The 21,994-nt window shown below is 39.8% G+C and overlaps 1 protein-coding gene across 2 annotated transcripts in view; it reads right to left on the minus strand.

The window, feature by feature from the left end:
• Window positions 1-21,994, minus strand: part of NCAM2 (neural cell adhesion molecule 2) — a 691,500-nt gene that overhangs the window by 260,166 nt on the left and 409,340 nt on the right. For both annotated transcript variants that reach the window (XM_019524735.1, XM_019524736.1), the window contains exons 6-7: window positions 19,873-19,990; window positions 15,112-15,272 (exon numbers count right to left, since the gene is read on the minus strand). In XM_019524735.1, the coding sequence (XP_019380280.1) occupies window positions 15,112-15,272; window positions 19,873-19,990 (279 nt within the window). The remainder of the gene's footprint in view (window positions 1-15,111; window positions 15,273-19,872; window positions 19,991-21,994) is intronic.

The following is a 21,994-nucleotide window of genomic DNA, read 5'->3' on the forward strand; positions in this document are numbered from 1 at the left end:
CCTCCCCCCCCCCCGATTCCCAGTCCACCCAAAGTTTAAATTCTACTGCTTGGAAGTGGCAACAGCAATACTAGTCAGGCAGTGCTAAAAGAGTCATCTGGCTTCATATGTCATTAAAATCCACCTAAAATCTTCATTCAACAGGTGCTGACAACCCTAACTTCTTTTTAATAGTCTGATCCTTTGTTCTACAGTTACACTGTCTGTAGCTGTTCCTGGTAATGAAGCTCCTCTCTCACAACCCTGTAGATTGTTTTTTTAACTCATTCCAATAAAATTATATTTGTTTTTGCTTCAATCTGAAACTGAATAATACAGCCCTAAGCATATTAATAGAGCTTTTAGTTTATTTTCAAATGGAAAAAAAATGTGTGGCTTTATATGTGATGATGCACCCCACCATCTCCACCTCCATTCTCAAAATTCTACGTCCACCCATGGGGGCAAGTTCTTAATGTATTATCATTTTAAATCAGATTTTCTCAAATCATTTTATAATGTCATACTTATTGGGCATGCCTAAAAATGCTTCTCCTATATGAGCCACTACAAAGTAAGCCCTACCTTACTTTGTACAAAAACCTGAAAATAAGAATACATCTAGAAAGACTAAGAGAGGTGCTGGGGAAACATCTGTGTTGTTTTATATTGTTTCCTTTTCTTAAGACCTTTTAAAAATCTCTGCATTAAGTTATTGGGCCAATTACACGTATCTTGCTTAGAAAAAAGTATTGTAGGAATATTAAAGCCACAAAAATCAAATAACCAAAGTTAGGAATTTCCAAGTTTAACATTGCCCACACAAACTCTGGGTACATATACATGATGATTCCATCTTTCACTATATGATTGCATACTATTTTTCCCCACAAGATCCCTGCCTGAATGAGTACCAGGACGCATAGTGCTTAAACGATGAGAAAGACAAATGTTCTATATGTCTTATTATGCTTTTCATGTATGTATGTATGTATGTATGTATGTATGTATGTATGTATGTATGTATGTATGTATGTATGTATGTATGTATGTCCCTTTATAATCACTGCTACAAGCTTTGTAAGCCTTGAAAATAATATTAAGTATATTCATATCTCCGTGATTTTCTATCATTTTCTGAAATAACTGAGTGTTTCACAAATATATATGTGCTGATAAATCACAACTACAGTTAATGCAAATTGAAGCTGTTGGTGCCCAGCACTTCAAGCTGCAAGGCAGTGACTTTGAGTTTTTACCCTTACTCTACAGCAAGATTACACTTTTACTAAACCAGAGCACAGCTGCACCTTAGACACTAAGGGTGCATCCAAACGAACCCGCACGTGCCTCCTGCAGCATCTCAAACCCCTTTGAGATGCTGCAGGAGACATGTGTGGGAATGGGAAAAGGCTCCCCACGCTGCAAGTTTGCAGTGGAGGTACAACATTAGACACCTGGATATCCAGGAGTCAATAAAAAACAAAGTGAAAAAAATTGGGGCAGGACACAGTCCCAGAGGCTGGGTCCTCCACAGAGAAGCTCTGGCTGTCAGAGCATTGCTGTGGTTGGTTTTTGCTCTCGTGCTGAAGTACGCTGCCTGCCCATGCAGGGCAGGCAGCATGCCAGCAGTAGGGAGCTGGACTCGGGCTCCAGAGCAGGGGCTCGGGGAGGCTGGAGAAGGGTGGAGGGGACCATGGGGTGCATCTCCAATGGCCCTGCCTGCTTCCCCAGATCCCTGCCCTGCCTGGTCCCACCCCCCAGGCCCTCAATGGCTTCCCCACCAGGCCTCATCCCTCACTTACCCCCCCAGCATCCCCGATCCCTTCCCTGACCAGCCCCAATCCCCCTCGATCCCTGCCCCACCCAGTCCTATCCCCCCAGCTCCCTGAGCCCCTGATGGCTGCCATGCCCAGCCTTCCAGCCACCCATCACTGCCCTGCTTGGCCCCATCCCCCACAATCACTGACTCCCACCCCAGCATCTCCACAATTTAAAACAAAACAAAACAAAAACACCCTCGGCACTTACTGGCAGTTCCAGCTGCTGTGTGGGTCACTGGGGGCCCCCTGCACAGTGCGGGGCCAGGTGACAGCCCCAGCCTGGGCCCTGTTGCTCTGTGCTGCCCGGAGGGGGCTCAGACAGGAAGCACCACAGCCCCCATTTGGTAAAAAGAGGCTGGGTTGCGGGGGAAAAGCCATCTGAGGGGGGCAGCAGGAGCCAGTGGGACAGGGGCCAGTCAAAGCAACAATCTGGAGGGCTGGGGAGCAAGCGGGGGTGGGGCATATGGACCCTGTGGGGGGGGACGGTAGCTCCTGTGGGCAGGCTGTGGTCCCTGTGGGGCAGATGTAGCCCTTGGTGGGGGGCTGTGACCGCTGTGGGGGTCAGCAAAATATATAGGTATTTAGAATTCATTTTATTATGATGATAGAGACACTGCTAGGCTTCTGAATTGCTTTAACACTGTAGATATATCAATAAAACAATGCCTGACTGATCTCGCTCTCTCATGATCTTTTTGTTTTCATTGTGAAGGAACATGGATTTTGGGGTATGTTACACAGTGACTTTGGGATTTCTTTCATGAGTTCTGGGATCCTCTAAAAATGTATATGCAGATGAGGCACAGGGCAACCTGGTCTGGCTTCAGCTCAAGGAGAGTAGGGCCACACTAATCATATGTGACAGCCTGAGAGAAGGGATGACAGAGAGATTCTTGGTGAACTGCTTAGGGCCCTGTTTGGTGATGTTTGCCAGACATTTAAGCCTGATGAAGAAAAAGTTGAAATGTATTCAATGTAGTGGCTCACTGTGACCTGAAAAAAAGAGTTGGCACTGAGGGGGACTGCACTAAATGGGCACCACCATATATCTCATTCAGATGACCTACACTAACTCATCCTAATGGTAAGTTCCCGTCAGCATATTCACGCAATAAGGGCCATGTACTTTCCAGTCATTCTCAGTGTTGTCTGCATTTAATTAACTTCATAGTTTCTATGACTGAACACATGTACTTTAAGCAGCAGTTCAAAGGTAGACAACATATTTAATAAAGTTACCACATATGAAAACATAAGATAAGAGGCCTTTTTCCCTGATCATGATTGGGCAAAACAACCTCACTTAGTATTCAAGTAAATCCAGTAGATTGACCTAACCCTAGTTAGATTGTTCCAAATGTGAAGTCTCTACATTCCATATGAAAGCTCATTCATCTCTCATCCATTTCTAAGGTGTCGTTCTGTCCCACCTTCTGTTAAAATTCAAATTATCCCTAATATATTCACATTTCAGGCCAACTTTGTCTTTCTTTCCCAAAAGTCACAGAATCTTGTCCTTCTCTTGACTCCATATTCTCCTTGTCCAATATAAAGAACTATACAGCCACACTAACACTTGTATGTTTTTTGACCACAAAATTCTTTTCTTTTCTTTTCTTTTTTTTTTTTTTTTTAGAGTGGAGAAAGTACGAGGAGGAGGAATGGAGTGTAAACTCTTAAAATAATAATAAATAAAAAAGACATCATGTATACTTCCAGATCCCAAAATGAAAGGTTTTTTAAATTTCTATTTCTCTTTATAGTGGGAATATCATCTACCCTATAATGGTTTGAATGGGTTGAAGCAGGGGTTTGTTTTGTTTTTTTTCGGGGGGGGGGTTATAGTAGGAGTATCTCCCTTTATGTAAAACGTGAGAAACAAGTATTTTTCACAAGGATATATAGTAAAAACATTACAAGTAGCCTCCCCTTGATCTTTTCAGTTCTATTTATGATCTAAATTTCTTAAGACCTTCTTCAAGAGGGTCACTACAAGAGGTAAAATTCTAGCTTGACATTTTAGACACCAGCATTTGACATTTAAAGGACTAACCTCTGATTAATCATGAAATATTCCTAGCTGACAGTTATTACCAGAAAAAAGGAAAGCTCAAAAGGTGAAAAAGGATATTATTTAATTGCTCTATTTTGTATAGGTCATAAGCCATAATTTGCTGTTGAACAAAAGGTCTGTAATGTGTTTTGGCACTTGAATACCTTTTAATTACATAGTTGAGATAATAGGAAAGTATTAAAAGAATGACTGTATGAAGGCAAATAATTATATCTATTCCACAATGAGGTTAGAGGGGTACTGTGGGAAAGAAAACTAGATCAGATTTTTTCTCAGTCCATCTACGTATATTCCAAATAACCACAGTCACTTCAAAATTTAACAGCTACACTAGCACTCCTGTTCAATCAAACAACCAATGACATTAAAGAATCTTAGGATTTCAGGGCAGGAAATCTCTATGTTTAAGATCTACTACCACAGTTATTTTAGAATTTACAATAAATCCTACTTACAGACTAAGTTTAGTGAAGTATTTTCTTGTATTGAAAGAAGAAAGGAGTTGTAGTCAAATTTAGTTATAGCAATATTTTAAGAAGAAAAACAAAACCCACTGTCACTTATCCTTTTAACAGTTAAAAATTGGACACCTCTAAAAAGACTGATCTTGTCCATTAGATAAATTATTCACAGTTAAAAAAAGATATTGTTCTCAGAGAAAAGGTCAGTATTTGGATAGGAACTGTTGAAAAATTACTCAGTTGAAGAAATTGTAAGTTTACTTACTTAAAAATACATAATTTAAATATTTCTAACCCCAAGCATGCAAAAAAACCCAACCCAAAACCAAAATAACCACCCCCCCGAACACAAAAAAACCTGAACAGTCTCAAAATACTAAGACACATTTTGAGAAAAATTTTTAAAAATAATAAATCTTGGATTCTCTTGTCTTGAAGCCCTTAGGACACAAGTTTGAGCTCTACTCTGCAACAATGCATGATAGAAAAAAAAATCTTTTGAGAAAAAAGGTCAAATAACTACAGTGTCTGGAGCTTAAATAAAATAGAAAATACTCATAAGAAAACCTCAGAAGAAAAGTTAAAATTGTTAGTGTCAATGCAGTGTTTTCAGTCATTTTTTTTTATTTCTTCACGAGGCAAACAATTTAATCCAGTCAAAGGATTCCTGTCTGATCTCTGGACAAGAGGTTAAACATGTTCCTTATCCATTTTCTATTAAGATCTTGGACCCTGCTGATTGGAAAGAACCATTCTGACTATCTAATTATCAAGACAGAGCAGAAGGAAAACCTCTGCTGGAAATGGATTGCTGTTACTTATCTGAGTTTGTGAAAGCACTGCAGGCTAACAAGAAACAAAACAAGAAAGAAAAGTATTTGAGATATATATGGCGATAATGTAGATTCCAGAGTAATAAAAGGTATGTATACTAGTAAGATGGATTTATTTGGCCAAAATCACCTTAAATGTATGGACCATACCCAAAATAGGAGTGTCCATGAAAAACCATTTTCATTATTGAACTAACAGAACAGGAATTTAAGACCTGACGTTGTAAAAAAAACCTTAACATTACTTCCTTGGTTAAGGATCCTACTGGAATATAACATATGTATCTAAGAGAATGAGATAGAATAGCTACACTGTGAGGAAACAGGAGAAGTTTGAGGAGTTTTTTGGGGTTTTTGTTTTTGTTTTTTGAAAGGGCTTAATCAGTTGTTAAGTATAGTCAGGTTTTATTTCAGTTAGCACCTAATGACAAGTGAAACGAGCATGGTTACAGGCAGGCAGAAAGACTTCTACATCATGTATAGGCTTCTAGGAAAGCAGAGTTAAAACAAATCTTTACGGATCTACTATACAAATCCCCTAAATGCCAATCCAACACTAACATAATCAAATGCTTATCTAGCCTCTTCTTGAAAATCTCCAGTGGAGAACATTCTAATGCTTCGGTGGGCAGCTGTTTTCCTGTGTTTAATTGTTCTGTCAACAGGGAAGCCTTTTCTTCAGATTGAATGGAAGTCTGTTTTGCTCCAGTTTACACACTGCTTCAAGTCCAACCTTTTAAAGCCAGTGTTAATATAACTGAAATGGCTATTATTTTCCCCTTCTACCTTAGTCTCCTTTTTGCCATAAATATATCTAGTTCTGTCAACTTTTCCTTATACTGCTTGCATTTCAACTCTTTGATTATTACTAATATTCTCTTCTGGAACCTCTAGATTTTCTCCACACCCATCTTAAAATGCACCTGTAGTGGGTTGCTACTCCTTTGGCCAGGCCCAGAGCCTGCGTTCCCCCTTTTCTACCTCAAACTAAATAGAACAACGAAACATTAACAACCTTCCCCACCCCATCCAGGGCAAAGGCTTTACTGTAGTGCTTCAGTGCTACCTTTCTTCTCAGTTTCTCTCCTTCTCCAGTGCCATCTTTCTGGGAGTTTTTAACTTCCTCCAGAGCCAGCCAATAATCCCTGTCAGCTGGCTCAGACCTCCTAGGCAGGCAAGCTATTGCTCTCTAGCCCCCTGCAGCTGGGCTCCAGCCCTTGAGTTATGCACCTTCCCACAAATCCCCACTCGCAAGAATGGAGCCTAAGATACTACTCTTCATTTTTAAAACCCTCCCTCCCTAGCTTCTTGGGACCAGAAGTATGAATTCACATGTACAGTCCCAGGGCAGTGGCATATTGAAAAATGAAAATGCTTCAGGGACAGATACCATCTCATCAACCTATGCCCCCCCATAGCATTAAGCCATGCTAGTGGGGCATGGTCGGTAAGCAAAAGAAAATGGGCCCCATGGAGGTAATAATGGAGGGTCTCAATGGCCCACTTAATTGCTAGACACTCCTTCTCTATCACTGCATATTTCTGTTCCCAGGGAAGGAGCTTTCTGCTGAGATACAGAATGGTGTGTTCTTCATCTTCAAACTCCTGGCAGAGGACAAACTCCTTTGTTAGGTTTTTATTTGTTATATCTTTTGTTAAGTCTTTTGTTAAGTCCAGGCTGCGCAGGACTGACACTGCATAGTAGTCATTTTGCTGTCCCAGATGCTGCCTTATACTTGGGGGACCAATGGATGCATTGGGGCACTCCCTTCTTCAGTAGGTCAGTTGCTGGGGCCACGTTGGCAGCAAAATATGGTTTGAATCACAGATAGTAGCTTGTCAACCCTAAAAATGACTTTACCTGACATTTGGTTGGTGGCACTGGAGATCCCACCAATGTTTTACTCTGGCCAATAGGAGCCTGATGTTGCCATCGCTCAGTATGTACCCTAGGTATCTAGTCTCTGTGCATCCTAAGTGACATTTAGCAGGGTTGGCTGTGAGGCCAACTGCTTGTATTGACAACAGCATCTCTCTCACCTGCTGAAGGTGTTCTGCCCACACGTTGGCAAATATCACCACATTGTCCAGATACTGGCTGTATATGCCTGGTGTGGGCAGAGTATTTTGTCCATTAGACATTGGAAGGTTGCAAGGACCCTGTGGAAACCAAAAAGTAGAGGTCGAAAGTGATAGAGTCCTCAGGGTGTTGCAAAGACTATTATTTCTCAGGACACTGAGTCCAGAGGTATTTTTCAATACCCTTTGGTTAAATCCAGGGTGGTTATGTACCATGCATTGCCTATTTCTTCTATCATTTAATCTATTCTGGGCATAGGATATGCATCATACTTTGAAACTGCACTGATTTTATGGAAACTGGATGGTGTGATTGGGCATTGATATCAAAACATATGGGCTACTCCACTCACTAGCAGATTACTCTATTACCCCTAGGTGCAGCATTTTATTAATCTCTTATTTTACCATTTCCCTCATCCACACTGTTATTCTTGAGTATCCCTTCTGAATTGCACAGCCTGGCTGGAAGATAATGTGGTGTTTGATCAGTGCAGTTCTGCCTGGAATAATTGTAAACACCTCTTTAAATTCCACAAGTAGACATTTTACTGCAACTCGTTTAGTTGGACTCAAAGCCTCCTGTAGTATGACGGCAGCCATAGATTTTTGATGGGGGATCTGCAATCCCCAGGCCAGCTCCCAGCAAACATGTAGGGACCATATAGGCTTCTCTGGTCCTCCAAGGTTTCAGCAGGTTGGTGTAACGTATCTGTGAACCCCACCATTTCCCTACTAAGTGAACTTCATAATTTACCTCATCTACCCTCCACAGGCCCTCAAAAGTGCCTTGCCATTTAGCCTGCAACTTACTCTTGGAGGAGGGGAGAAGTACTCTATTCTCTGGCTGATAAACCCAGAGCCAAGCATTTTTATTATACTGCTGTTGCTGCACCTGCTGTGCAGCCCTGAGATTTTTTTTTTTCTTTTTTGCAAGAGCACCCACCAGATTTAATCTTTCCTGTAGCTTCCAGACCTATTGGACTACATTCTGTGGTGTTGTCCCCTCGGCCTGCCAGGATTCTTGTCAGAGATGTAATGCCCCAGGGCTGCCTCTCAGAATAATTCAAAGGCCAAAAAGCCCATGGAAGACTGTGGAACCTCTTGAATAGCAAACAATATGTACAGTAATAAATGGTTCTGAGGCAATTCCGAGACAAATTCTCAGCATCCTCTTCAGTGTCCAATTAAATCTTTCAACTAATCCATCCAACTGGGGATGGTACACTGAAGTCTTTACAGAATGGACCTTCAATAAACCCCAAACTTCTTGCAGTAGACCATGGCCTGGTCTGTCAAAAACTCTCAGGGAATGCACACCTGGGAGAATATCTGTAATAGCTCAGAGGCCCGTTAGTGCCAAAGCTGAACTGCCACAGCCTTGGGACAGTGGGTACCATAGCTGACAAGGATCAGGATGAACTTGGACTCTCTTGATCTGGTTTTACTGGTCCCACCAAGCCTACCCCAACTCACTCAAGGGATATACTAACCAATGGAAAAGGTACCAGTAGGGCCCTGCAAGTGGGTTGGGGACCCATGCTGGCATTCGGAGCATGATGCCCAATAGTTCTTGGTATACCACAGGCCAGAAAAAACTTTACAGTACTATATCCTGGGTCTTTTCCACTCTCAAATGGCCTCCACATAATATATCATGGGCCAGTTTCAAAATCTGGATGCAGTACTGCTTTGGCACTGATAGAATTGCCAGGTCCCTGTGGGACTGTCTTTTGTCACTCTCATCAAGAGGTTCTTCTGTAACACAAAATTGGGTTCCTGGGCTGCTAAGTTTGCTTCCACTGTGACTCCATTGGCCCGATCCTTTCAGCTATAAAGAAGGGCATATACTAGATCCTCCCTTTGATCACAAATGAAACCCAGCCCTCCCCCGACCTGATCCAGTCCACCCTCTTGAGGAGTTTCTGCGGTCTCCTGACCCTCTGACTTATCCAAAAGGCAGTTTAGACTGCATTGAAACCCAATCCCTTTCTCTGAGCGTTTCCTCTGCCATGGAAGGGTCTCCCTCCTAACTCATTGCCACTCTCACTGTGATCTGGAGGAAGATCCAAAGAGTTCAGGGTCTAAGAAGGGAAATATTTCCCCCAGCTGTGGGTCAGTGGAATTGGGGTCTATCAACTTTGAGCCAATCACAACAATTTGCCCAAGTCCCAGTCTCATCCCACCTCCACTGGGTAAGCTAAATGGCTGGCCACTACAGTTATCATATTAACTTCCTCTCCCCAGTGGTCAAGCTCAGCTGTGTTATGGAGTATGGTGAGATATCTCCATGGATACATGATACACAAACATACTAATTCACTGGGATGTCTGTCAGATTCACAAATTGCTCATGGACAAAGGTCTGACTAAAAAGCCCAAGTCTATAAGCCCTGCACCATGGACATGGACATACTCAATTTTAACTGGGCCCATATATCCCTTCTGGTCTGGGCTCTCATGCTATACCTGTGATACATAGGCAGAGGCAGAGGCATACCTACAGTTCCTCTGAGGGCAGTCCTGATGTCAATGACCCTTCTCCCTGAATTGGAAACAAGTTATCAGAGCATCCCTGCCTCTTCCCACCCCAGGTGCCTATCATTTCCAAAGGGGCCACTCAAGGGCCCTTCCCCTCAGCTGGGTTCTTTGAATAGATGGAGGCCACTTTAGAGAACCTGCCTGTTTCCTCCACAGTACAGGCTTTCTTGACCCTGGGACATCCTGGCCTCTAAGGGATCAGGACAATTTAACTCCACCCCCATGAAGTTGGAGGGCAACCAGCTGACATTTGGGGTAGGATGCATAATAGTCTTTGTTTTCTTGGTTTACCTTAGGGCAGAAAAAAACCTTGCCAGAACTATATCCTGGGGCTTTGCCACCTGCAAATGGCCTCCACATAATACATCATGGGCTAGTTTCAAAACCTGGCTGCAGTACTGCTTTGGCACTAGTATTTGGGACTGCCAGGTCCCTCTGGCCTCATCTTTTGTCACTTTCATTAAGAGGACCCTGTGTTACACAAAATGGGGTTCCTGGGCTGCTAAGCATGCTTCCATTATGACTTCATTGGCTCAACCCAATCAGCTATAAAGAGGGGCATATACTACCCTCTGATCTCTTTCTGGGTGGCTTCCTACAAGCTGATCACATGGTGGTGATACACCCACCTTTAGGTTCCTACTAGGAGGATGCTGCAGAACTGCTCTTGGGCCACGAGTTCCACTATTTCCTCAGCTGACAGAGTTAGGGTTTAGCCAGAGGGTGCACAAGTTCTTTAATTTCTGAGCCATGGCTCGAAGCTGTGCATTTGGGTGTGCAAGTTCCCTGTCAGAACTTGGAGTGGTAAGCAAGAGTTGAGACCCAGCTAGTCTAGTATGACAACTTTAAGGGTCTTAGAATCCCAAGGCAAATCTGTTCCTGGTAAGTGGTCTGTGCCTCCCAAGTTAACAGGGCCACCCTCACAGCCCATTCATTTTGTTCCACTGACAGGACCCTGTCTCCCACTCAAATGTCATCATGAGGAAGGCCTCCAGGTCATCTTCAGGTCCCATCTTCATTAGTACTTTACCCTCTATCCTCTGGGAACCAGATGACTCACCAACTTGGGTGCAGGTTTGTCTTCACTCCAAATGGTGCTTCAAGAACTCCTGCCATTCCTGCTGCTGCTCCCTCTGGAGCTGCTGCAGCTGCTGTTTCTTCTGGAACTGTTGCTGCTGGAGTTGGAGCTGCTGAAACAGCTGCTGTGGTGCAGCCCCTCCAGCCATTTTAGCAGGGTTCTTGTCTCTACTACTGGAGTTAACTTAGAATGCCTGCATTCTCCACCACCAACTGCATAAATGTTCTTATAAATTAAAAAAAAAAAAAACCCACTAGACCTCACTACACAGGATAGCACATGCTATCTGATAAAGAATCGGTAGTTGTGCCTCTAATCCTTGAAAGGTCTCTTCCACTATGGTCACCAGCATTCATTTGGTGCAGATGAAGTTGTTTTGGCCTTCAATTCCTCCTGTCCTGTGCTCAGAGGGCTTAATGCCATGTAGGAATAATATGAACTTTTTACTCATTTGAAGGACAAAAATGCATATCTGAAACTATATTTAGGATATGCACAACTTCTTAGGGTAGAGACTTCAATTTTCTTCCTGTAGAAAGGCCAGGATAAGGTATTAGCTTTATGGATGATTACTGGAAGTCTGCCCTGTGTAACAGGAGTAACACTGAAGAAAGGTAAATGTGCTTGGAAGAAGGAAATCATCTCAGGCAACTTTGTCAGAGTAAAAGCAAGCATGGGATTTCTGAAAGATAATAGTACAGATCTGTGCACAGCTAGGAGGTTAGGAATCAGCTAAGAGGTTTGTGTTTAAATAAATGATTCTCTCCTTTTTATCCTTAGGTGACACTAACAGTAGATGGAAGAATAAATCTAATGGAAATATATCCAGATGATATCGCTGGTGCAGGATATGATTAAACAGAATATTTTTGAGACAGTAAGATTTGTTAGTGTGATTGCGAGAAAAACTATTTACACATTTATTTTAGTTCACTAAAACTAACAAAAATCAAAATAATATTTCTGCAAAATCTATGCAGAATATACATTTTTTTGCTGTATAAACTGCATATTTTTTACATATACAGAATGATATACTGTTCTTTGTCCCCTTCTACTACCTCATGGGCTGGCAGGATTAACCAGGTAGTGTGTTCTTCCAGTGAGGAAGAGCGGGGTGGGGGAGCCTCTTGGACGGGCTGCACTGAATTTTCAAACATCTCAGATCACTGTGTTGTGCCTTTTGGGGTAGAGGCCACAGGACTTACTGCAGGCAGAGAGAGGCCATGTTGCAACCTCAAATAACTAACCTCAGACTGCTATATATGCATATCCAAGAAGTGGGTACAATCCCCCAAAATTACATGGCTATATATATCTGTGCGTTTGTACACACACACACACACACACACACAGACTGTGCAGGAATCTTTTCACTAGTCTGTTTACTAGTACAATGACCAAAGAGATTACTAACTGTCTTCCTCAAACAGAAAACTGACTTGAGCAATGGGAGATAAGCAGTCACACAGGAAATAGTGTAGCAACATTATCCAGGAATAATCCAGCCATGTTTCTAATGCCCATTCACATCTCAGTTATCAGACTCGGTATTCTTATAAGCAAGGGTGACAATAACATGTTAATTTTTCCACGCTGAAACATCGTAGTTTGCTGGGTTTATTTGGTCTGATTATATTTAAAAATAATGACTCATTATTTAAAAGTTTTTTCTCCACTGAAGCTCCTTATTGCTGACGATAAACTTATATGAAAACAAAAAGATTTTTAGGTCTTCCCAACACCTTTTCTTACTAAATTCCTTTAAAATAGTTTAAGAAGAGTTGGATGGTAAACTAAATAAGAACCCTAATCTTCAGGCCATTGGGTATTCTGAAATAAGACTATTTCAGTATATTAAATTAATTATAACTTTGTTGGGATGGGACAAAAATCTTAGTGTCCTCACCTGGTGCGAGACCAACTATGTCTTAGTCAATCTCTCTCCCCCTCTGTCTCTTTGGTCTGATAAAATTTTAATTATTTATACACTATAAAATAGATTTAAAGGGACAGAAATTATTTTATGGTTACACACACACACACACACACACACACACACACACACACACACAGAGTAACCCATTATATCTGTACAGCTTTCATGAACAAACTGTGCTCATAGTCCTGATGTCCAGCTCCAATGGGAAGTTCCTTTCATCAGAGTCTCACTGGAATGGAAATGAATAATCCTATCTACACAGAAGTGTATTAAAGCTACCACATTTCTACCTATGTACAAAGGTTGAGGCAGAGAGCAGAGTTCAGAAATGGCTATATGGTTCCTAACTTTGTCCTTTAATCATTAGGATGATCAGATATTATATGTAATAATAAATAAAAATGTCTTATTAATATATAGGGTATCCAGATTGTAGCCATATTGGTGCAGAGGCAAAAGGAATAAACTCATGGAAGAGGTGATATCTCCTATTAGAACAACTATATATTTGCAAACGCATGATTTTATTTATTTGGAGACTTCACCATACCTTCAGCTCTCCTGTGAAATACAAATTTTAATTTCTACCTAGGAGAACTTTTACAATCTCTGCGCTCTCCTATGCCTGATGAAGGGTGAGTATGCCTGAAAGCTTGCAAATAAAATAATTTGTTAGCAAATATCTAGTTGGTCTAATAAAAGTTATCACCTCTTCCACAAGTTTTGATTCCTTACCAATTTAGATGTATATTCAATTATTTAAAGTATATGTATTTATGTATTAAGATGAAAATATAATGTAAATTGCATAGTAAACAATGTATGTGTAAACATTCATGAAATAAACTGATAAACAGAAAAAAAAACACTTATTTTATCTAGCTGAAAAATATTGCACTTAACTAAGTAGCCTGTTGTTTATTTCTAAGAGTTTCCTTTCCTACCCTTTTCACAGTCCAGCAGTCAATTCTTAAAAGAAAACTAGAAGGTATTAACAATTTACTAATTAATTGTACTAAATCTAAGTAGCAGATCAGCAGATGCTGAAGACAACAGAACTTCGAAGTCAAATTCTTGACTACAGTTTAAGAGAGCCAAGAGCAGAGAAAGCTTCCCCAGAGATAGAATGCAGAAAGTTGACTGTGTAGTAGAAACTAGGGCTCCGCAAAGTGGGCCATATTTGATTCAGAATTGGCCTGATTCCGGGGACAGTGATTGGATTCACTGACTCGGATCACTGTCCCAATTCAATTTGGCCAAATCTGAATCTGAAGATTTGATTCTTATTCAGAGATTCAGCCATAGACACAGCTTTAAAATGTTTTTCCTACATGCCTTGAGGTACCAGGCATGGTTTGTGAATCATGCTGAGATGTGGGACACTCCATCTGCCCCACCAGGAGCTCAGGGGGGCCACTTCCAGTCCACTTCTAGGTCCACTGCCATGTGGGAGACCCCCCATGGGTCCCCAGCTCAGTCATCAGCTGCGGGAGAACCCTGGGTGCCCAGGAGGCACCAGTCATTGAGCCGGGAGGCATGGTGGGGGGGGGGGGGTCCCACATGCTCCGCAACAGAACTGGAAGTGCTTCTGGACCATTTCCGGATCCACCTCTGAGAGCGCTGGGGACCCCTCCCAGGTTCCCATAGGACACTCCATCTGCCCCACCATGTCAGCATTCACAAACTGCCTGGTACCTTGAAGTATGTAGAAAAAACATATAAAGCTGTGCCTATGTCTGAAGCGTCAAACCTCTCCAAATTGAATTGAGATTTCCCATTCGATTTGGAGAGATTGATGGGTCTCCTGATTCAATTCAGATTCAGAGATTTGGTCACCAAATTGGACCAAATCTCCTCTGAATCATATCAGTGACCGAAGCTTCACACAGCCCTAGTAGAAACCTTGTAGGATCATCATTCCATATAAAAACTCACAAATGATCATTTCAGTTACTATTGTTCCATACTGTCTCTTGTTTGTGATATTTAAAAAGCCAAGCAGACTAGTACATGGATGTTAAAAGTCAAGTCTTTATATCATCACTTAGATTTTTTTAAAGAATTTTTTTCAGCAACAGTATTGGTTTAATCCTTAAATGGTATAAAATGGCAGATTTCCCCTGACTTATTTACGGAAAGGTGTTATCTTTTTTGTCTTGCACAGTACCAGCAACAGCAATTATACTTACCACAGAATGTGTACCTATATACCTTTTTGTATTACACAATACCACCAATAGCAATCACATTGAACTAAGATATATATATATTTAAATTTATCATACACTATGAAATACTTACCAAAAACTTGGAGGAATGTTTGTTTTTTATCATTTCCAGCTTTGTTTTTTGCTTCACATACATAAGGACCTGCATCAATATTTTTTATATTTCTGATTGTTAATTCTGTATGGCTTCCTTTCAATATATATTTTTCACTTTCTTCAATGAGTTTCCCATTCCTAAAGAATAACAAAAGAATGGCAAATCATGTGGAATGCTTCATAATCTCAAAGACTGTTCTGTGACTGTGTCAATCCCTTTAAATTTATTTCTGCTGGAGAAGAGTGTTATATTGCTAATGTCAGAAACATTAAAAAGGTTGTGCTGCTTGCTGGCATCGTATTTAGAAGCCAGTTGATTTTAGCTTGATCTAAAATGTTGTAATAAGTATCAGGATGTCTTCATAAATATGTTTAAATTCCAAGCATAAGGGAATCATTCTGCATTGCATTTAGAGGCTCAGAAATCCTTGACACAAATCTTTCGTTGCCAGGTTCTAAAATACAAATTAATTAGAAGCAGTACAACACTTCCATTTCCATAATTTTAATATTGATTCAGTGACAAAAATATTTCTGTGAATAAGCCTGAATAAGAAGGTTTCCATTCAGAACAGGAAAAAGAAAAGAAAGAAAAGGAGGCAGAAACATTTCAAAGCAAATGGTTACCATTCACATGTGTGCAACAATTTATAAAAATGATTTTCTTTACTTATATGTAATATATAGTGGCACATAAACAGCTCATCATTTTTTTTCTTTTTGGTCATTGCTGGCTAGTGACAATTTAGTAAACAGACATATCTCTAAACACAAAAATGAATTCTGACCAGACAACATAAGAATAATGAAACCTCGGAACAGTCTAAGAGCTGCTTTAATCTTGATTAATCTATTTTAGCACCTTGGCAACACACAATTATCATGCTTACTTCATTTCATCTACTCGGATATAATCCTAATTCTTTTTATTTTTCTTCACAGTTTCATGATCTTGACCTTATTTCTGTTGACCAGCTATGCACCTTCTTCACTTGGGTTCCTAAATAAATTGCCTGACTTTAGAAATGTTGAGCTACCATATCTCACCATCCGTGAAAAAGGGATGTGTAAAGTGGATTTCTAAAAAGTGAATGCCTAAGAATGGATATCTAAAGGTGCTGACAGACATTGGTGGTAAGGGGGAGAGGAAACAATGCACACTCTCCCGGAAGCAGCAGCGCATTACTTCGACTTGGCTCCACAGCATCTGTATAGATTGGTGTTTCCGCAAGGCTTTTTGGCACTTTTAAACCTGATTCAATCAGCTGTTAGATAAAACCACCAAAAAAAACCTCACTAAATTGCCCAATCTCTACAGATGTTGGGAAATCCGTGTATAACTAATGCGCTGCCTCTTCTGGGCATGTGTTGGGCTTGGCATGGAAGCATGCCAAATTTAATGTAAAGCACAGGTTTTTTTCCATATCTGCAAGCAGCTTAAGTGTCTAAATGTGTATATCCATGCTAAATTTAGGGTCTACATTTCAAAATGATTTTAATTTCTTTATATTTACTTAATACCAAGAGTCATCTTTAATGTATTATTTTCTAAATAATCTAATTCTTCAAGCAGAAAATTCATTTCTTGGGAATACTAATGTTATGCTAGCAACATTCCATTGGAAGGATTTTCTCTTTCTTACATTTTAACAATTACCATCACTCCAATTTTAATCTGTTTATGCCTATATTTTAGACACTTTATAGTAACATTGATTCATTTCCTTTTCAAGGCAAGTTATTATATTGCGTTAACTCTGCTTTTAGATAGTTTCACACAATTGTAGTAATTCCAATATGAGATACAACAATATATCCAAAGTTAAAATTGGATCCAAAAAAATGTCTGTTTATCATGATCTCACTTATACCCGACTATTTCTAAGTGGATATAAGATTATCCCCAGGACCTCCAAGGAAAGGGACAGACTCAAATTAATGTTGATATTATAGAATAAGCAGACACGTATAACACATCAGAACATCAGAAGAGTATTCTGTTAATTCTAAATCCTGTCACTGGAAATAAAGAATTAATTGAAAATCATCATATATGTAAGTTATCTCCATGTGTAGAAAGAGTCATGCTTATTTCCATAGGGATACCAACTACAGCTTGTAGGACTGTGGTTATCTGCTAGACTTGGAAAATAAAATTCTCTTAATCTACTTTTTTCTTTCACTTTTATTGAGTTACCCTAGTCGAATTATATTATCTTCAATAGAGATACCAATGTCAGTGAAAGAAGAATCATATATCCATGAAATCATATATCATGTATCCTCCATGTTCATGAAAACGTAACTGGGTACATTTCCACAATAAATAAATCAGTGACTAATCCACGCTGATATTTCTTCTCATGTATGTTTTAAAGTGACTGACCTGTAAGCAGTCTAATGGATTGTTAGGGAAAATGTTGACACTCAACTGCCTACATTTTGTATGACTGCAATTATCTAAATGATTATCTAAATTTCAAATTAAGTTTATCTATATTTCCATATCAGCGCAGATACCAAGCAGTCAAGATCTATGATATTATACACAGATCAATGGAGGATTGATAAGCTACTTAATTTGGCCAGAATTTTGTTTACTGAGATGCAAAACACAAGAAAATTAAAAATAATGGCATATTTTAAAGCTCAGCTGCCTTCACTGTTGCAGCACCATTTTGTACCATGGCTGAATTTGACTCTCACTGAAAGCAATGTATGGGAAATGAAAATTCCAGAGCCAATATATTTTTAACTCTTCTAAATTCTGACTTCATTCAACTGTAAGGAAGTTAAATATACAGGAAGACAAATTTAAAATTTTGCAGTCTTTTAACAGGTGTGTGTGGGGGGAATTGCTTAGCTTCAGTAGGAGTATCACCGGTGTCATGAACTGGCCTTACAAAATAGATTTTACCAAAAGAGAGAGAGTTTTAAAAATATATATCAGAAAGCACTGCATATTTACAACTGTGAAACAAAACTAATTACATGTATATGTATGAAATTAATTATATGTAGGAAAGTTGTGTTGAATAGGTCCCCTAGTCTGTTTAGGGCTGGCTGTAGGCTGTGTGTGACAGGCCCTAGCCTTCACTGCCTCACCCTAAGTGCTGCAGACAAGAAGCAGAAACTGGAGGAGCAAGGGGAAGCCTGTAGCCCCCGGTGGCAGTGGCAACACTAAAAGTGATGGGGAAAAGGGGAAGTGGCACCTTGTTGAGAGCGTTCAGGCTGTGATACACTGAAATATTTTAAAATTAGAATATTCTAAAAATATTACTTAAGACTTTTCAAACTTAGAAAGCATCTTTACATAAGCTGGTAGATCTAGTCTTTCCTTTTTGAAAATGAAAGATATCATTGTGGAATTTTTACTTCTGATAAAGAGGACATTTGGAATATCAGAGGGGTTTTTTTAACTAAATTCTGAGAATACTGACAGACAAGAAGTACATTGTATAATATGATCTCAAAGAAACTGCAAGTTCTCAGAGTATGAAACTTTAGTTTGTCAATTCAATACAACTTTTAAAAATAATTTGGGCTTTGCATTTTTTTCTTGTCTGTTATAAACTTTTTCTATCTATATTAATGAGTGAACTGAACATTGTCTTGGTATCTACCCAATGCAAGCAAGGTGTAAACAAAGGGAAAACACAATATATTTAAGCTAAATTTAGCAGTCTTTAAAAGTTCCAAATGCTGGGTAAGAATGATATGGGGGAATTGATGGGAATGCCTATTGAGTTTAATATACTCCAAAAATATGCACTGATCTCCTGATGTTTTTGAAAAAGCACATATGGAGACAATTTATTCAAGCCTAAAATAGAAATGCACATTCATAAGGAGAATGTGAGATATTTCATATTCTAAAAGAGGTATGTACCCTTGCTGAACTGATCAACTTTAGAAAAGAAAGGAATAGAAGACAGAAAAGAAAGGAATGCAAGATTGTTATATAAAGTACGGTAACAGAAACCAATAAAATGTTAAAATGTTTAAGGATATTAAGGATAATAAGTTGTCAGAACTGCACAATTTTAACTATTCAAATCTCATTGACTTCATCTGGAAGATAAGCCAAATACTCCAAAAGCAGTCATCTGTTTCTAACACATTCACAGCTGCAAAATTATCTAAGATACATCTGCAAGCAATTTAATCAAATATCAAGCACAGAGTAACAGAATACCCAAATGCGAGACCTGCCACTGAATATCATATGAAACAATCAGTTGAACCTAGACCTTTATTTTACATTGTACACTATAATACACAGTACTCTGTATGACTATAGTATACAAGTTTTATCTATACCTTTTGCCATCTTAGTTTCAAATAGGATCAAAGCCTGGAAATTTCACATGTAGAAATTCAGAAATAAATGGTTTCTATTTTTATTTGTTTTGTTCTTAAGTCACTGGTATACCACTTTAATTTATTCTACCTTGTTACAAAAGAAGTTACTTTTAAAACAGATTCTTGATATTTTTAAATTAATTTTCCAGTTTCTCTTGCTTGATGATAACCACAGTGCAATTTAATTTGTAATAAGCAACTTGTTTCTTAGGACTGACTTTGTTTTTTTGTATCTTTATAGTAAATGTTGTCATCAATGCTCTTCAAACTGCCAATGAGACAAATGGAAGTAGAATACTGCATTTTTATTTCAGTAATATATATGCTCCAACCATAGTTTAAACCTTTCTGGTACAGAGATATAAGTTAAACTTACCTATACCAGATGATTTCAGGTTCAGGAGAGCCAGTGGCTCTACAGAATAAAGTAATTGCCTCTCCCCGATCTGCTGTGGCATTAAAGGATTTCTGTAGCACAGTAATTGATGGAGGAACTAAAAGAAATGTGAACAGTACATGTGAGGTCAGCTAATTAAAAATATGATATTTCTATTATAGCTGTGGAAACTTTAAATAGAGCAACTCTTGATAATCTTTAATTTACAAACATAAATTGAATTCAGGCTACAGTATTGATTGCCACAAAGTTATCTGCATTACTGTAGTTCCTGTGTAAAATGTAGCCAGGAGGATTCCACTTAAATGTTATCAAGATACTTTGGCATGGCTTCTTTTGAACTAAGTAAGAACAAAGACAAGATAAGCATCTCACTCTCTTTATATGAATTTTATTGAATAAGCATTAAAAGTGTTTCTAGCCTTAGCTCACATGTGCATGTCATTGCAAAGATACTGATTAGTGTTAATTTAACTACCTCAAATAAAAATGTGCCTCTCTTCTTCTTTCTTTCTCTTATGCAATTGTGTAATTGATGCCCAACCATGCACTGATGTGAGACACCACTTTCAAATTAGGTGAGAGGCTGTAATGTTCTTTTTGATTAAACATACTTAATTTTTTTAAACAAACGACAGTATATTTTCTGGACAGAAATATCATCAGCCTAAAATGGTGCAGTGTGACAAGCTTGCATGCACAATAGATTTCTAAAATTACATTTTCAAAACTTCTAATTGTATCGTGAAAACATCTGCCTATTTTTGATAGGATGGAGCAACTTAAATAATAGTTTGCGCAGAGCATTCTCACTAATGTACATAAAAAAAATGCAGGTGTAAGGGACAATAAAGCTGAAGCGGCTATTTAATATATATTTCAATGTTACTAATGTTATGATACAAGCATAGACTTAAGACAGATGGTACAAATTTTAATGTCCATTAAGCATTCTACTCAAAGTGTATTCAAATGATCTATTACGCTATTGTAATATTCTTACCTGGGTACCTCCAGTAAGTAACAAACTATCCCAGGGGTTTTCAACCTTTTTTAATAAATGTACCCCTAGTGGCCAGATGTGGAGTGGGGGGTGGGGGGCATGGCCAGATGTGGAGCAGCAGTGAGGGGTGGTGGGTGGCAACAGCCACCACCACATACAACCTTTCCCTTCCCCTCTCCCTGTGTCTGGCTGTACAGGTGGCACCCGTGCAGACTGCAGAAGGATGCTGCTGCCCTCGCCCCCCAACCCAGCCCTTCTCCTGGGAAATGACAGCGTCGGGTGGTAGGTGGCGGTGCTCCATCCCTGCCCACCCACACATAGCCCCTAGAGCCTTCCTGCGTACTCCCAGTTGACAACCCCTGAATTACCTTATTTCTGTTGTGTCCATTAAAATCAAAGATTTGTTGCCTTTAATGGAACAGACAAGAATATCAGAAGACCTTAATCTTGGATTCTCTTATCCACCAAGCTCACACCATTCTTTGCTGGGCTTTAACACCTTCTGCAGTGGAATGCTATCTCTGTGCATGCAGAAATGTAAAGGTATATGGGTGTGAGAATGGAGTTGTTTCAGGGGAGAAGAGAGAGTGGGAATGAAAGAGCAAGGATTTCACCAAGTCCACTTTTCTGCTATCCAAAAGAGCTAGGTGTTCTAACACCAGACTTCTTTAGAATTGTCCCTCTGAACCTTTAATTTAAGCCAGTGCTGGTGGGTGAGAACCAGGGAGTGGTCCACTTCCTCCCTGCATTCTACTTAAGATTTGCTTAGTGTGACAGGGGGCAGCTCTTGAGAATGAGTCTCCTGCTGGCCCACCCACCTATCTATGGGGCAGTCTGCCCCGTCTCACCTGCCATGACTTTGCTCTTCTCAAAATGGGTGGTAAAATGCGGGATACTGCCTGTTACGTGCCCCAATGCCCTGATGTCAGGGAGTGCTATCTGAGGCTCTGAACCTCCCCTACACCACAGCCCAAACCTCGCAGATGGCATCCATGCTGTCATTATGCTCCCAGCCTAGAGCCGGGCCATGCTTAGCCCTCACTGTCAGGATCTTGCGCGTGCACACACACACACACACACACACACACACTCCGCCCT

The sequence above is a fragment of the Gavialis gangeticus genome, unplaced genomic scaffold (assembly GCF_001723915.1).
Source record: "Gavialis gangeticus isolate Ggan-Ray unplaced genomic scaffold, GavGan_comp1, whole genome shotgun sequence".
Taxonomy (NCBI): Eukaryota; Metazoa; Chordata; order Crocodylia; family Gavialidae; genus Gavialis; species Gavialis gangeticus.